This window comes from Pelophylax lessonae, assembly GCF_965119305.1.
Source record: "Pelophylax lessonae genome assembly, chromosome: 13".
Classification (NCBI taxonomy): Eukaryota; Metazoa; Chordata; class Amphibia; order Anura; family Ranidae; genus Pelophylax; species Pelophylax lessonae.
In genome coordinates, this window is record NC_138780.1 from 14,801,908 (window position 1) to 14,820,276 (window position 18,369).

Consider the following 18,369-nt stretch of genomic DNA (forward strand, 5'->3'; position numbering starts at 1 on the left):
GATGGATAAAACTGTCATAATTGAGATTAGGAACAGATCTTAAACCCTCTTTGATTCTCAAGAATGGATAAAATTGTGATGGTTGAGGTTGCGAACGAATCTTAAACCCATTTTGGTCCTCAAGGATTGATAACATTGTGATGATTGAGATTGGGAACAGATCTTAAACCTTCTTTGGTCCTCAAGCATGGATAAAATTTGGATGTTTGAGATTGGGAGGAGATCTTAAACCCCTTTTGGTCCTCAAGAATGGATACAATTGCGATGGTTGAGATTGGGGATAGATCTTAAACCCAATTTGGTCCTCAAGGATGGACAAAATTGTGATGGTTGAGATTGGAAACAGATCTTAAATCCTCTTTGCTCCTCCAGGATGGATAAAACTGTCATAATTGAGATTAGGAACAGATCTTAAACCCTCTTGGGTCCTCAGGAATGGATAAAATTGTGATGGTTGAGATTGCGAACTAATCTTAAACCCATTTTGGTCCTCAAGGATTGAAAACATTGTGATGGCTGAGATTGGGAACAGATCTTAAACCTTCTTTGGTTCTCAAGAATGGATAAAATTATGATGTTTGAGATTGGGACAAGATTCTAAACCCCATTTGGTCCTCAAGAATGGATAAAATTGTGATCGTTGAGATTGCGAACAAATCTTAAACCCATTTTGGTTCTCAAGGATTGATAACATTGTGATGGCTGAGATTGGGAACAGATCTTAAACTTTCTTTGGTTCGCAAGAATGGATAAAATTATGATGTTTGAGATTGGGACAAGATCCTAAACCCCCTTTGGTCCTCAAGAACGGATAAAATTGTGATGGTTGAGATTGGGGATAGATCTTAAACCCTCTTTGGGCCTCAAGGATGGATAAAATTGTGATGGTTGAGATTGGGAAGAGATCTTAAACCCTCTTTGATGCTCAAGGGTGTATAAAATTGTGATGGTTGAACTTGGGAACAAATCTTTAACCCTCTTTAATCCTGATGGATGGATAAAATTGTTATGGCCTCGGAACAGACCTGGAATTTATAAACAGGGCACAAGAAGCTATTCCCAAAAGCCCAGAGGGCATTTTTGGAAGTGTGGTGCCATTGTATGCTTCAGCTAAACCCTGAGCAGCTAGATGCCCTCTGTATGCATTTCCTGGTCTTATTTTTTATTTTTTTGGCTGGTGGGTTCCTTTAACTCCAAGGTCTTGGCAGAGCCAGCGAGGAACAGCTAGAGTTAAATACTCTGAAAGCCCGTAATCAATTCTCCTCAGTCGCTTCCTCTGCTAAACACTTCATTCTGTAAGCTGTGATAAAATGATTTCAGCCGCAGTAGATGCTGTTTGGAGAACTTGTCCCCCCTGGGACTCCACAGTGAACAGCTGTGAACGCTGCACAAATCTCCACTTTAATTAGCGTAAAAAAGGACATATATATATATATGTATATACAAACACACTGAGAAAGGAACTTGGTCTTCAGTTTTCATGCTGGCCTGGGCTCCGGGTTTCTAAATTGCTCACATATTACCTTCTTGCTCCTTATAAGTTGCCGGATGGCCATGCCACCTCTTCCATCAAACTCCCAACCTCATCTGCAGTCAGACAATGACAGTGCCATTTCTCACACAGCTGACACAGAGGGCTGTAGTGACAGTAGTGACCAGCAGGGGGCACCGTCGCTGCGCTGACTGGTTAACGCTGTTGGTGTGTCAGTGATTATGAAGAGCTATTGTCTCCTCAGCAACGGGTGATTATTGAAATAATCATTCATCAGAGCGGCTGAAGAAAAAAAAAAACGGGAACGCTGGCTTCTCGGAATATTGTTTTTCTCATGGGGTGGTCTGAGTCTTATTGGAAGCACGGGGGCCGATAAAGCGATCCAGGTCAGCAGGTCCAGAACTGTTATTGATGGCCGATATTTAAAGGGGTTGTTCTCGTTTTGAATTTGGTCACTCATTTGATCCCCTCAGTAAACTCATTGTTTATTTTCTTGACTCTACATTCAAGAGGAACCTAGAACCTATTTTTTCATTTGAGTAGAATGGGGACGGATTGGAAAGATCCAGAAGATGCAAAGGATGAGAGCATTATAAGTTTACAGTGAGTCCATTATAGATTTTTTTAGTCTTGCAAAAAAATCAGAGAGTGTAACTGATGCTTTTCAGGGACTCGCCTCCCCCCCCTCTTTATCAGGGCATGAGTACTGGCAGTGACTGACATATTAATGGACAGATGCAGAGGATGAGAGCATCACAAGTTAAAAGTAAGTCCATTACAGATTCACTAGTCTTCCTGAAAAAAATCAGAAAGTACGACGAACGTGTTTCGGGGACTCGACTGCCTCTTCATCAGGACTTGAGTACTGGAGGTGATTTAAGGTAACACTGGACAGATGGAAAGGATGAGAGCATCACAAGTTAACAGTAAGTCCATTACAGATTTATTAGTCTCGCTAAGAAAATCAGAAGGTGCGACCAACAAGTTTTGGGGACTCGCGTCCTCCTTCATCTGGGCTTGAGTATTGGCAGTGACTGACGTAATACTGGACAGATGCAGAGGATAAGAGCATCACAAGTTAACAGTAAGTCCATTATAGATTCATTAGTCTTCCTGAAAAAAATCAGAAAGTACGACGAACGTGTTTCGGGGACTCGACTGCCCCTTCATCAGGGCTTGAGTATTGGCAGTGATTGAAGTAATACTGGACAGATGCAGAGGATGAGAGCATCACAAGCTAACAGTAACACCATTATAGGTTTATAAGTCTTGCAAAAAAAAAAAAAAAAACAGAAGGTACAGGAAACGCGTCTTTCTAAAGAAATCAGAAGGTACAGGCAACATGTTTCGGGGGCTCACCTACCCCTTCATCGGGGCTTGAGTACTGGAGGTGATTTAAGGTAATACTGGACAGATGGAAAGGATGAGAGCATCATAAGTTAACAGTAAGTCCATTACAGGTTTATTAGTCTTGCTAAAAAAAAATCAGAAGGTGCGACCAACAAGTTTTGTGGACTTGCGTCCTCCTTCATCAGGGCTTGAGTATTGGCAGTGATTGAAGTAATACTGGACAGATGCAGAGGATGAGAGCATCACAAGCTAACAGTAAGACCATTATAGGTTTATTAGTCTTGCTAAAAAAAAAAAAAAAAACAGAAGGTACAGGAAACGCGTCTTTCTAAAGAAATCAGAAGGTACAGGCAACAAGTTTCGGGGGCTCACCTCCCCCTTCATCGGGGCTTGAGTACTGGAGGGGATTGAGGCAATACAGAACAGATGGAAAGGATGAGATCATCACAAGTTAACAGTAACTCCATTATAGAGTTATTCGTCTAGCTAAAAAAAATCAGAGGGCGGGACCAACGAGCTTTGTGGACTCGCCTTCCCCTTCATCAGTGCTTAAATACTGGCAGTAAATGAAGAAATACTGGCTAGATGCAAAGGATGAGAGCATCACAAGTTAACAGTAAGTCTATTATAGATTCATTAGTCTTCCTAAATAAATCAGAAGGTACAACCAACGTGTTTCGGGGACTTATTCTCCCCTTCATCAGGGCTTGAGTACTGGGGGTGATTGAGGCAATACAGAACAGATGGAAAGGATGAGATCATCACAAGTTAACAGTAAGTCCATTATAGATTTATTAGTCTAGCTAGAAAAATCAGAAGGCGCGACCAACAAATTTTGTGGACTAACCTTCCCCTTCATCAGGGCTTGAATAGTGGAGGTGATTGAGGTAATACTGGATAGATGCAAAGGATGAGAGCATCACAATTTAACCGTAAGCCCATTATAGATTTATTAGTCTTGCTAAAAAAAAACAGAAGGTGCAGGCAATGCATCTTGCTAAAAAAATCAGAAGCTACAGACAACAAGTTTCGGGGACTCACCTCCCCCTTGATCAGGGCTTGAGTACTGGAGGTGATTGAGGTAATACTGGATAGATGCAAAGGATGAGAGCATCACAAGTTAACCGTAAGCCCATTATAGATTTATTAGTCTTGCTAAAAAAATCAGAAGGTGCAACCAACAAGGTTTCGGGGACTCACCTCCCCCTTTCCCCAGGGCTTGAGAATTGCCAGTGATTGAAGTAATACTGGACAGATGCAGAGGATGAGAGCATCACAAGTTAACAGTAAGTCCATTATAGATGTATTAATCTTCCTAAAAAAATCAGACGGTACGACATATGTGTTTCAGGGACTCACCTCCCCCTTCATCAGGGCTTGAGTACTGGAGGTGATTAAGGTAATACTGGACAGATGCAAAGGATGAGAGCATCATAAGTTAACAGTAAGTCCATTATAGATTTATTAGTGTAGCTAAAAAAATCAGAAGGCGCGACCAACGAGTTTTGTGGACTTGCCTTCCCCTTCATCAGGGCTTGAGTACTGGCAGTAATTGAAGTAATACTGGATAGATGCAGAGGATAAGAGCATCACATATTAACAGTAAGTCCATTATAGATTTATTAGTCTTCCTAAAAAAATCAGATGGTACGACAAATGTGTTTCAGGGACTCACCTCCCCCTTCATCAGGGCTTGAGTACTGGAGGTGATTAAGGTAATACTGGACAGATTCAAAGGATGAGAGCATCATAAGTTAACAGTAAGTCTATTATAGATTCTTTAGTCCTGCTAAAAAAAATTAGAAGGTACAGGCAACACGTCTTGCTAAAAAAAAAAAAGCTGAAGGTACAGGCAACACATTTCAGGGACTTACCTCCCCCTTCATCAGGCCTTGAGTACTGGCACTGACTGAAGTAATATTGGACATTAAAAAGAGTATAGAATTAGCATAAAAGGCAATGTGGGCATCAGTTCTGCTTGTAAAATCAAGTAGAAGGATGTAAAAAAGCTACCATGTTTAGGGAGACCAGATCTCACCCCCTTGATCAGGGCTATTAGAGCGGAAACAATGTATACAGACTGGATTAAAGTTGCACAATATGGTAATGGAATTTTAGTGTGAGTTCACAAATTGTGCGTGTCTCTATAGACACATTTGCATAGGTACAGCAACCAATACTCCAGATATGCCACATAATGACTGCTTTGCCTGTGCAAATTGTATTCTGTTGGTGTCATGTCGTGTTTCGGGGACCAGAACTTACTCCCTTCATCAGGGCTATAAGATAAGAAACAATGCATACAGACTGGATGAGATTAAAGTTACAATGTATGGTAATGGCATTTTAGTCTAGGTTCACACTTATGCGGGTCTGTATGGAACACATTTGGAAAGGCACAGCAGTCCATACTTCAGATATGCCGCATAAAGCCTGCTTTGCTTGTGCAAATTGTATTCTGTAGGTGTCATGTTCAGACTGCAGTCATGTTCTTCCGTAATGTTTGTTGTATTGGTGGGCTCCATCATAAGGCGTGTTCTCAATATTATTAATACAGGTGACAATATGGCTGCCAACATGGGAAGCTGCAGGCACGTTGCGATAGGAGTAGTCTACAATATATGGGCTGTGCCTGGAGGGGAAAAAAAAACTCCACAAAAAAACAGCAAGTCGTTATAAACCAGAATTACTTACAATGCGGTCTGGAGGAGGCGTGCTTCCGATGAAACATTCGACTTTTCCAACCCCGCCACGCACTGCGTACTGCAACCCCTCGCTGGTGATCATCGGAGGACCTGCAAGATGTCCGGGAGAAAGAGAGACATTGAATCCTTTGTGTGACCATAAAATGTCCGTATGGCATCAGATAAAGTGGGGATGAGTTAAAACAGCGTCTGGTTGGGGGAAATTTTCCAACACTTCCTGTGCAAGGTTGGAAGATTTCCTCTCACCTCTTATTACGGTGACAAATCTTTTGTCATTACTGTTTGGCACAACCATTGTGCAGCACTACTAAGCAGAAAGTAGTTCTTCCAATCATGGAGGCTCAGTATCACATGTGGGTGCATGGGCGACCGCAAGAGGGGGTAAATTTCTTGGCCTGCTCTAAGAGGGGAATCTTTGGGGACCCTTCTCTAAAGGGGGATCTATGGGGAACCCTGGCCTGGCCTGCTCTAAAGGGGGATCTATGGGGACCCTGCTCTAAAGGAGATCTATGGGGGACCCTGGCCTGCTCTAAAGGGGGATCTACTATATGGGGACCCTGCTCTAAAGGAGATCTACGGGGGACCTTGGCCTGGCCTGCTCTAAGGGGGGATCTATGGGGTCCTTGCTCTAAAGGGGATCTATGGGGGGCCCTGGCCTGGCCTGCTCTAAAGGGGGTCAGATTAGCTAAATAAATAAATATATATATATATATATATATATATATTTATATATATATATTCTTTGCAGGGAGAGCCTGGAGTACCTGGTGGTGCAGGAAAACCTGATAGCACTGGGAATATAGGTGAAAAGGTAAGACTAAAGAGGGATCTATGGGGACCCTGGCCTGCTCTAAAGGGGATCTATGGGGATCCTGGCCTGCTCTAATGGAGGTTATATTGGCTAAATATCTATATATATATATTCTTTGCAGGCAGAGCCTGGAGTACCTGGTGGTGCAGGAAAACCTGATAGCACGGGAATATAGGTGAAAAGATAAGACTAAAGAGGGATCTATGGGGACCCTGGCCTGCTCTAAAGGGGGATCTATGGGGGACCCTGGCCTAGCCTGCTCTAAAGGGGGATCTATGGGGGACTCTGACCTGGGCTGCTCTAAAGGGGGATCTATAGGGACCCTGCTCTAAAGGAGATCTACGGGGGACCCTGGCCTGGCCTGCTCTAAAGGGGGATCTATGGGGACCCTGCTCTAAAGGAGATCTATGGGGGACCCTGGCCTGGCCTGCTCTAAAAGGGGTAATATTAGCTAAATATATATATATTCTTTGCAGGGAGAGCCTGGAGTACCTGGTGGTGCAGGAAAACCTGATAGCACGGGGAATATAGGTGAAAAGGTAAGACTAAAGAGGGATCTATGGGGACCCTGGCCTGCTCTAAAGGGGGATCTATGGGGGACCCTGGCCTGGCCTGCTCTAAAGGGGGATCTATGGGGGACCCTGACCTGGCCTGCTCTAAAGGGGGATCTATGGTGACCCTGCATTAAAGGAGATCTACGGGGGACCCTGGCCTGGCCTGCTCTAAAGGGGGATCTATGGGGACTCTGCTCTAAAGGAGATCTATGGGGGACCCTACTCTGGCCTGCTCTAAAGGGGGATCTATGGGGGTGAAAAGGGGCGGAGCATGGGTGACCTTAAAATTATGCCCCCCTGAAAAAATGTCAGCGGAAGCCCATGTGTGGGCGTGGCTTGTATGCAAATACAGCCACTCCTACACCCATTAAGGCTCTTTGATTTTTGCATAACTCCACTGCTTGCATCATGGCTGGGGGCTCTTGAAAGGAATACTGAAGCAGGGTGCTGTTATGGTTTCGGGTGGCTGTGTACCGCACCCTGCCGGGTTTTTTTTTTTTTTAATGTTCTTTTTCTGAATGCACAAAGAAAATAGCTGAAAGTTTTGCTCTAGTTCACGAATTTAGACGTTCTATTTCTGAGCTATTCATCTGATGAAAGGGCCTCTTTACGCTCGTCCCCCGGACAGACAGTCGTGTCTTTGTGAGACAGATTACCGCGGCATTTTCTGCCCATTATCTCATCAGGAGGAATTAATGCGGTCCGTCCACATTTTCTACCACATTATCCATAATATGCGTTGTTTGTTTTATGCCTTTCTTTGTTTTATCGCGCAATCTGCTCGTTTTATGGCTGCGGATAATTTGCCCGTGCCAGTTAGAAGCGAAGCGTGCGCATTAGCCTGATATATTTTTGGTCTCTTGGAATGACGCTAGTTAACAGGCTCTCCGGAGAGGTCACCCAAGGGGGAATTGGTTACCGAAAAAAAAAATTAACAGGCAACTTTGGGACTCGTCTTTCCCGGAAGATTAATGCGCTGCATTGAGACTGAAGTATATTAACAGTTACAATAGGAAGGGAATTTTAGCTTATTGAGTAGACTTTTTTCCTCTTTTTGACTTAAAACACACAAGGAGGGTAACATCTCAGTTCAGCAATGGTGGCCATACCAGAGAGAAGTCTGTACAATGAATTAAGGTCCACCTTACATTGGTGATCAATGGAAGAAGGGCCCTCTTACTTTGGTCGTTAGTAGGAGAAGGTCCGCCTTACATTTGTGGTCATTCGGAAAAGGACCCTCTTACATGGTGCTTAGTAGGAGAAGGTCCACCTTACTTTCGTCTGCAGTCTCTGACCATCTCCTGCAGTAGGTCTGCAGTCTCTGACCATCTCCTGTAGTAGGTCTGCAGTCTATGACCATCTTCTGCAGTATCTCTGCAGCCTCTGACCATCTCCTGTAGTATGTCTGCAGTCTCTGACCATTTCCTGTAGTAGGTCTGCAGTCTATGACCATCTCCTGTATCATGTCTGCAGTCTCTGACCATCTCCTGTAGTATGTCTGCAGTCTCTGACCATTTCCTGTAGTAGGTCTGCAGTCTCTGACCATCTCCTGTAGTAGGTCTGCAGTCTCTGACCATCTCCTGTTGTAGGTCTGCAGTCTCTGACCGTCTCCTGTAGTAGGTCTGCAGTCTCTGACCATCTCCTGTTGTAGGTCTGCAGTCTATGACCATCTCCTGCAGTATCTCTGCAGTCTCTGACCCTCTTCTGTAGTATGTCTGCAGTCGCTAAACCCTCTCCTGTAGTAGGTCTGCAGTCTCTGACCATCTCCTGTAGTATGTCTGCAGTCTCTGACCATCTCCTGTAATATGTCTACAGTCTCTGACCAGCTCCTGTAGTATGTCTGCAGTCTCTGACCAGCTCCTGTAGTATGTCTGCAGTCTCTGACCATCTCCTGTAGTATGTCTGCAGTCTCTGACCATCTCCTGTAGTACGTCTGCAGTCTCTGACCATCTCCTGTAGTAAGTCTGCAGTCTATGACCATCTCCTGCAGTATCTATGCAGTCTCTGACCATCTCCTGTAGTATGTCTGCAGTCACTAAACCCTCTCCTGTAGTAGGTCTGCAGTCTCTGACCGTCTCCTGTAGTAAGTCTGCAGTCACTGACCATCTCCTGTAGTTTGTCTGCAGTCTCTGATCATCTCCTGTAGTAGGTCTGCAGTCTCTGACCATCTCCTGTAGTAGGTCTGCAGTCTCTGACCATCTCCTGTTGTAGGTCTGCAGTCTCTGACCATCTCCTGTAGTAGGTCTCAGTCTCTGACCATCTCCTGTAGTATGTCTGCAGTCTCTGACCATCTCCTCTGGTATGTCTGCAGTCTCTGACCATCTCCTGCAGTATGTCTGCGGTCTCTGACCATCAAAGACATCATCACTGTAGCACAGTGATGATGTCACTGATACTTTCACAAGGTTATATTTGGGTTTGCAAAGGCATTTGTTGTACATAAAGTGGATTTATAGCCTTTGTAACTATTGAGGAATACATTTAGATTGCACAGAGTTCAGCTTTACTTATTTATTTTTTATAATAAGAATACATTTACTAAATAATGGAAATTAAATGGAAAAACGTGGCATGCCCCTTTAATTCCCCACGCCGGAGCTTTGTTATGCAGCTAAACACTAACGCCTTGGAAAGATGAAGAAACGGAGCCGTCATATATCTCCATTCGCCGTACGGTCACGATAGCTCATATATTATGGAGGATAAAAAGAAAGATGTCATAAAAAAATATCGGCGCCATAAAATAGATTTTATTCACCCATTCATAATCCTTTAAACAGCAAGTGAGTAAAATATATATTGATTAATAAATTCCAGCGAGAGATGTGATTTTGTTAGGTATCAGAGACGGCGGTAGCGGTAAAGTGATTTACATGCTTACGGTTAGAAAGTCTAGCCGGCTGCACGTTCCTCAGCTCCCGGTAAAGTTGTCTCTAGAAGCAGATGCAAGTCGTCTCTTGATAATCATTGGAGTGAATCCCCGGCTTCCTTTGTTTTGGAAACTTTGTGTTTGGATGCCGCAGCCACAAAACGCCAGCGTGCTGACAGATTTAACTCTGTTGTCAGGGGATGACTTGCTGTTGCTTCCAGAGACAACTTAGACGCAAGAGATTTGGGATTTTACACTACCGAATTTAGGTTCGCGACTGACCCTTATTTGTTCTTTGTAAATCTCACCTCGGGCCTTCCCTTTCATTCATTGGATTTCAGTACTTTCAATCATAAAGGCTTAGCATCACATGTGGGCGTTACCTATGTAAATACAGCCTCCTTAGGTAACGCCCATAACATACATAAGTAATAACTATCACTACTATTTATAAGTTTTCTTTTTTGATAGTTGATTTTCTCATTTTATTATTTCGCACTTCACCTGCTCCCGTTCCCCTTTTTCTGTCTCCATGTGGTTTCTTTCATTGTCCCAAGACACTTCCTTTTTCTCATCCCTCCCCTCCCTCCCCCCCTTTTTTTGTGCCGTTTACCATACCCTCTTTATTTCATCTCCATATGTTTCCTTTTTGATTATCTGTATTTATGCATTGTTATTTATTTCATTATATTTATGATATATTGTGTTTATTGTTTATTAGTGTATTGAACTTCATGCACATGGATCCTGAAGAAGCCCCATAATCGGGCGAAACACGTTGATCCAGATCCTTTTGCACTGGTATCTGCACTTGCTTATCCAGTTAGTTCGGGTTGATTAAATATGAGTCTGGCTATGTCACTGCTATATTGATAATTTATGTGATTTTTAACATTTAATGGGTTAATAAATTGATTATGTTTTTATTTATTTGTAGAACATTGTATCATTAATAATTATTATACAACCTGTTGGGCTCTTAAAAATCCCCATTTTTTCCCACCATGTCCTCCACTTGGGGGAGAGGTGGGGGCCTCTCTTTTAACTTAGGTAACGCCCACTCCTCTAGGCTGACACCCACCCATTAAGGCATGTTGATATTTGCATAACTCCTCCCACTGCTTTTTCTCATCCTCCCCTCCCTTTTTCCCTCCCCCCCCTTTTTTTTTTTTTGCCTTATACCATGCCCTCTTTATTTCATCTCCATATGTTTCCTTTTTGATTATCTGTATTTCTGCATTGTTTTTTCTTTCATTATATTTAGGATATATTGTGTTTTATTATTTACTAGTGTATTTAACTTCACGTATGTGGATCCTGAAGAAGCGCCATAACCGGGCAAAACGCGTTGATCCAGATCCTTTTGCACTTGTATCTGCACTTGCTTATCCCGTTAATTCGGATTGATTAAATATTTGTCTGGCTATGTCACTGCTATATTGATAATTTATGTGATTTTTAACATTTGATGGATTAATAAATTGATTATGTTTTTATTTATTTGTGGAACATTGTATCATTAATAATTATTATTGTACAACCTGTTGGGCACTTAAAAATCCCCCCTTTTTCCCGCCATCTCCTCCACTTGGGGGAGAGGTGGGGGGGCCTCTCTTTTAACTTAGGTAACGCCCACTCCTCCAGGCTGCCACCCACCCATTAAGGCATGTTGATATTTGCATAACTCCTCCCACTGCTTGCATCAGGGCTAAGGGCTCTTGAGAGGAGTACTGAAGCAGGGGGCTGTGAGGTTTTCTGGAAGCTATGTATAGATCTTCCCACCCAGGGCCGGCCCTACCATGGGTCCTGCTGGGTCCATTGGACCCAGGCGGCACTTTGAGAGGGGCGGCAAATCGACGCCCAAGATTTTTCTTTTTCAGCAATTGTTTGTGTCATCAGTTAGCGGCGCATTACGGGCAGCATTTCCCCATCTCATACTGCCGCCCATAGTGCAAACTGATGAGTATGAGGAGGTGGAGAGAACATCCCTCGTTTGATCGGGGTGTGCGCAATGACGTCACACATCAGCGCACTCCATCTCATGCAGGGCAGGCTGGATCTTCTAGGGCGGTGGCTGCGGCAGACACAGGGGTGACAGGAGGACTGAGGACAGACAGTGGGTGTTTGGTGGACCGGTCAGGTGGTGAGTTATAGAAGAAGATAACAATATATATATGTATATATATATATATATATATATATATATAATATTTTCAAAATTTTATATTTACAGTATATGAAATAATGGATGTGGGGGCCTTCTGGTGGGGGTGATTTTTTTTTTTGGGGGGGGTGGGGGGCAGCAATTTATTCTTTGACCAAGGTAGCACAATGTCTTGGGCCAGCCCTGCTCCCACCAGTCATGATCTGCCTGCATAGCATAGAGAAGCATGATGACATCAGTTATTAATGCAACTCACCATTGACGTACAGCGTTACTTCCCTCTCTCCCACGCCGATACGCGGGACGATGGCCTTGCATATGTACTGCCCAGCATCCTCCTGACGTACAGTTTTCAGAAACAGCTGGTTACTGTTACTTAACACCTGCAGGCAAGAAGCAAAAAAAAAAGAGTCAGGAATGGTAGGAGGGATGGGATCAGTGGCAAAGGGATGGTGGGAGGGATGGGATCAGTGGCAGAGGGATGGGATTAGTGGTAGAAGGATGCGATTAGTAGTAGTGGTATGGAATTAGTGGCAGAGGAATGAGATTTGTGAGAGGGATGGGATCAGTGGCAGAGGGATGGTGGGAGGGATGGGATCAGTGGAAGAGGATGGTGGTGGGTAGGATGTAAGCAGTGGCAGAAGGATGTGATTAGTAGCAGAGGGATGGGATTTGTGGCAGAGGAATGAGATTTGTGAGAGGGATGGGATCAGTGGCAGAGGGATGGTGGGAGGGATGGGATCAGTGGAAGAGGGATGGTGGTGGGGGGATGTAAGCAGTGGCAGAAGGATGTGATTAGTAGCAGAGGGATGGGATTTGTGGCAGAGGAATGAGATTTGTGAGAGGAATGGGATCAGTGGCAGAGGGATGGTGGGAGGGATGGGATCAGTGGAAGAGGGATGGTGGTGGGGGGATGTAAGCAGTGGCAGAAGGATGTGATTAGTAGCAAAGGGATGGGATTTGTGGCAGAGGAATAAGATTTGTGAGAGGGATGGGATCAGTGGCAGAGGGATGGTGGGAGGGATGGGATCAGTGGAAGAGGGATGGTGGTGGGGGGGGGGGGGGTCAGTGGCAGAGGGATGGTGGTGGGGGGATGTAAGCAGTGGCAGAAGGATGTTATTAGTAGCAAAGGGATGGGATTTGTGGCAGAGGAATGAGATTTGTGAGAGGGATGGGATCAGTGGCAGAGGGATGGTGGGAGGGATGGGATCAGTGGAAGAGGGATGGTGGTGGGGGGATGTAAGCAGTGGCAGAAGGATGTGATTAGTAGCAGAGGGATGGGATTTGTGGCAGAGGAATGAGATTTGTGAGAGGGATGGGATCAGTGGCAGAGGGATGGTGGGAGGGGTGGGATCAGTGGCAGAGGGATGGTGGTGGGGGGATGTAATGAGTGGCAGAAGGATGTGATTCACTTCCAACAGAACTAAAGTATATAAGAAGTGGGTTGACAGCATGCCAGGGTGAATTGCAGAGGTCTTGAAAAAGAAGGGTCAACACTGCGAATATTGACTCTTTGCATAAACTTAATTTTATCGTCAATAAAAGCCTTTGACACTTATGAAATGCTTGTAATTATACTTCAGGATACCATAGTAACATCTGACAAAAAGATCTAAAAACACTGAACCAGCAGGCTTTGTGAAAATTAATATTTGTATCATTCTCAAAACTTTTGGCCATGACTGTAAACCTGCAACCTGTCAATATCATTGCAAAATTCTTTTTTAGTATTTGTAAATCTGCAGCTTCAATGAAAATATTCCCTGGCGATCCTGCCATGGAGGTCTTTGCTCAAGCACTTCCTGTGATATGGTGACAATGCTCTATTTCTCTCTATCACTTCCTGCGTGGTCACCAGATCACATGGAGACTTGAAGTGGCCGTTTCAGCACACACTTTGCAAGAATGCCCTGTTGTTGTCATTCGGTTGGGGTTTACATCTTTTTTTATGGCAGAATGGGGCCCTAGCCATGGTAGAAGCTCTTCCATTTAAATGAAATTAATAAGGTTTGCAATAGGCACAGAAAAGACATCCCATTTCCATTGTCTATACTTGTAAGGGGGTGTTAGTGTATTTCATGTTTTGCCACTAGGTGGCGTCATCCCTTAGGGGATACATAGTGAGTGAGTTACAGAGTGGGAGGAGTTTGGATGGGGGAGTGCAAGGATATCGGGCTCAGCTCTGTAGTTAGTCCCCCATGGGACTTGGTGAGGTCCTTCCTGCAAAGATGTAGCTTTCCAGTGTCTAATATTCCCTGGCTGGGGAATACCTGGAGAGGTTCTAACACCCTGAGAAGGACTGGAGTGAGGGAAAGGACAAGCAGAGGACCTGACTGGGAGAAGTTCTGACCACAGTAAACCTTCTAGGTGAGAAGCTAAAGATGGAAGCTAAAGATGGAACCTACAATTCTCCTGTAAAGATGTAGCCTTCAAGGGTCTGGTATTCCCTGGCTGGGGAATACCTGGAGAGGTTCTAACACCCTGAGGAGGACTTGAGTTAGGGACAGGACAAGCAGAGGATCTGACCACAGTCAACCTTCTGGGTGAGAAGCCAAAGATGGAACCTACAATCCTCTAAGGTTACATAGTTACGTAGTCCACAAGTCCATCCAGTTCAACCAATTAAAAGGTGATATTTAACCTAATGGTATATTCTGGAATTGGATGCCTTGAACTTACAAGTGCCAAAACTCACTGTCCATGATCAGCCTTGATTTCCAGGACCCAGCCCGGGACAAGGTTGTGTCGGGATAACTATTTCAAATCCGTGACTGTCCCAGCAAAATCGAGACAGTTGACAACTATGCTGGATGCCCTGTTATTGACCACCTTGACGTAAAGTTTTTGCAAATGGACTCATCCCCATTATTACTTGTGGCCTACCCAAGAAGCGGTTAACCAGTTCATCCAGGAGCATGTAGGACAGAGCGTGGGGCATGAAACTGGATAAATGCTAAAGAGGTACACGTATTTGCTTACTATGGGATTGGGGACACACTAAAGGCCCGTACACACGATAAGAAATCGGAAGGGAAATTTCGTCCAACGACCGATCTGACGATTTTCGGCTTGTTAGTATGGTGCTTTCGACAGCCGACTCCGACTTTTTGGCTGACAAAATCCTGATGTGCAGGCTATAAAATTTTTGTCCTCCATCAACACAACGTCCGATTTTTGTCTCAGTACAGATTTCGACTGGGAAAAATCTTATGAGCAAAACTAGGCATGCTCAGAGACGAAAGAACACATACAAATCAATCCAACACATGACATCACTTCTGAAGTAGAATTCTGTCGTACGAGAAAATTCGTATGAAAATAACCTCTTCACTTTCCACATCAGACTAGGATGCCACAAAAGACAGACGAGCGGTCGGCGGAAATTCGTAGCGTGTGTACGGGGCTTAAAGCGGAGTTCCACCCAAAAGTGGAACTTCCGCTTTAGGTATTCTAACCCCCTGACATGCCACATTTGGCATGTCATTTTTTTTGGGGGGGGGAGCGGGTACCTAGTTTTGACAGGTACCCGCTCCTACTTCCGCTCGGAGCGCCGCGGCGCCCTGAACGGAAGTTCTCCTCTCCCCCTCCCTCCCAGCAATCTTCTGGGACATGTCAGAGGTCCCAGAAGATTGCCGGCCAATCAAGACGCGCAGCGCGACTCGCACATGCGCAGTGGGTACCCGGCTGTGAAGCCGCAAACTGTCACAGCCGGGTGCCCACAGCAGTGATGCCGGCGCCGCCGAGACCAGAGGGAGAGGATCGAGGCTTCGGGCGGCCGCATCGCTGGACCATTGGACAGGTGAGTGAAATGGCTGGAACTCCGCTTTAAGGTATAACAGGGGAACGAGGCCTGTTAGTGGTACCCGTGTATGGCAAGTATTTGCCGTTGTTGGAACGGCCCTGCCTACAAGCTATCACAGATCCATCAGATAATCAAATACCAATTGCCTACATTGTTCATCCTCCATTGTTATATGGTAGAACATCCACCAGGTCTTAAGCCCCGTACACACGCATCGATTATTGGCCGTGAATTTTCGGCCAACGTCCGATCGGCCGATTTTCGGCTTGTTAGTATGATGCTTCCGATAACCGACTCCAACTTTTCGGCCGAAAAAAATCTGGTGTGCAGGCTATAAAATTTTTGTTGGCCGTCAACACAACGGCCGATTTTCCGTCAGTCAGTACAGATTTCGGCAGACAAAAATCTGATGAGCAAGACTGGGCATGCTCAGAGAAGAAAAAACGCACCGAAAGTAAACCAGCACATGACATCATTTCTGAAGTAGATTTTTGTTGGCCGAGAAAATTCGTGTGCAGTCTAGGCACATTCCAACCAACAAAACACCACTCTGGACAAAAGACGGACGATCGGTCGGCCGATAATCGTTGCGTGTGTACGAGGCATTAGACTTTTGCCTAGGCTGCACTGCGGATAATCGGGCTCTAATCCAGGAAAACTCTGTTGTATAAGCACTTGAAGGTCCTCAAACACCAATTCATGGACCGGCCTTCCATCACACGTATACTCGTAGTCACTGGCAAAAAAAGCTCATCATCTAGCCGGGTCTCCCAGACAAGTTTATTAAGTTCAACGCAAACATAACTTGAGGCATTTAAGATACAAAAAAAAAAAGCAGCTCTTACTTTGTCGAACTTAATGAAACTCCAAAGGTTTTATTGAAGATGCGGCTGGATGCTGACCTCTTTTCTTCCCGCGAATGAAAATTGATGTACGCTTCTCATTAAAAATAAATGCAAACAATACACAAGAACATGTTGCAAGCTGCCGGTTGCTTGAGGACCTAATATTTCAAGTCAGTGTTCTGCAGCAGCTGTTAGAGGAGCTGAGTGAACAAAGTTTGAAAATGTTCGGTCGTTTTTAGAAGGATCAGTATTTTTTGGTGAGAGATGCAAGTTTTTCTCAGCAGTGTCTGCAAATTCAAAAATGCTCAGTAGTTTTCCAAGATCCAATTTTTTTGTGGAGAGATATTCGCTTTTCTCAGCATTGTCTACAAATTCAGTATTACGGGAGCTATCTCAATCACTGAGCTCCTTTTCGGCCAAGGAGACAATGAAACATTAACATGGGGTCGGGGGCACTTAGAATATAGACAGTGTGGAATACAGCAGCCAGCCATTAATGTGTGAGAAAGATAGGGAAGGGATCATATAGTGTTTGGTTAAAGGCCACTTTATCTTTGATTTACCCCCAATATATTAGTACAAAGCAACAAAAAATGATTTCATGTTTTCAACAAAAAATTATTTCATGTCTTCCGTATTTGTACATATTTGCTGACTGGGAACATGCTGACAGGAGAGAGCAGAAGTAATGTTGGTCATTGCGAGAAGGGTCCTCCTGAAGGTCTGTAGAAAGTTCACCTTTCATTGGTGGTCATTGCGAGAAGGGTCCTCCTGAAGGTCTGTAGAAAGTCCACCTTCCATTGGTGGTCATTGCGAGAAGGGTCCTCCTGAAGGTCTGTAGAAAGTTCACCTTCCATTGGTGGTCATTGCGAGAAGGGTCCTACTGAAGGTCTGTAGAAAGTCCACCTTACATTGGTGGTCATTGCGAGAAGGGCTCCTCCTGAAGGTCTGTAGAAAGTTCACCTTCCATTGGTGGTCATTGCGAGACGAGTCCTCCTGAAGGTCTGTAGAAAGTCCACCTTCCATTGGTGGTCATTGCGAGAAGGGTCTTCCTGAAGGTCTGTAGAAGGTCCACCTTCCATTGGTGGTCATTGCGAGAAGGGTCCTCCTGAAGGTCTGTAGAAGGTCCACCTTCCATTGGTGGTCATTGCGAGAAGGGTCCTCCTGAAGGTCTGTAGAAAGTTCACCTTCCATTGGTGGTCATTGCGAGAAGGGTCCTCCTGAAGGTCTGTAGAAAGTCCACCTTCCATTGGTGGTCATTGCAAGAAGGGTCCTCCTGAAGGTCTGTAGAAAGTTCACCTTCCATTGGTGGTCATTGCGAGAAGGGTCCTCCTGAAGGTCTGTAGAAAGTTCACCTTCCATTGGTGGTCATTGCGAGAAGGGTCCTCCTGAAGGTCTGTAGAAAATCCACCTTCCATTGGTGGTCATTGCAAGAAGGGTCCTCCTGAAGGTCTGTAGAAAGTTCACCTTCCATTGGTGGTCATTGCGAGAAGGGTCCTCCTGAAGGTCTGTAGAAGGTCCACCTTCCATTGGTGGTCTTTGAGAGAAGGAACCTCATAAGCTGGTGGTCAGCAGGAGAAGGTCCACCTTTCATTGGTGATCATTAAGAAGAGAACCCCCTTACACTGGGGTAAGTAGAAGGACGCCCATCATACAATGGTGGTCACTAAGAGAAGGACCTTCTTACACTGTTGGTTAGTAGAAGGGCCACTTTACATTGGTGTTCATTGTGGGAAGGACCCTCTTACATTAATGGTTAGTAAGACAATGGGGCAAT

At 44.7% G+C, this 18,369-nt stretch overlaps 1 protein-coding gene across 2 annotated transcripts in view; it reads right to left on the reverse strand.

The window, feature by feature from the left end:
* KIRREL1 (kirre like nephrin family adhesion molecule 1) overlaps positions 1-18,369 on the reverse strand; it is a 305,915-nt gene that overhangs the window by 20,228 nt on the left and 267,318 nt on the right. For both annotated transcript variants that reach the window (XM_082275251.1, XM_082275250.1), the window contains exons 9-10: positions 12,202-12,328; positions 5,537-5,637 (exon numbers count right to left, since the gene is read on the reverse strand). In XM_082275251.1, the coding sequence (XP_082131377.1) occupies positions 5,537-5,637; positions 12,202-12,328 (228 nt within the window). The remainder of the gene's footprint in view (positions 1-5,536; positions 5,638-12,201; positions 12,329-18,369) is intronic.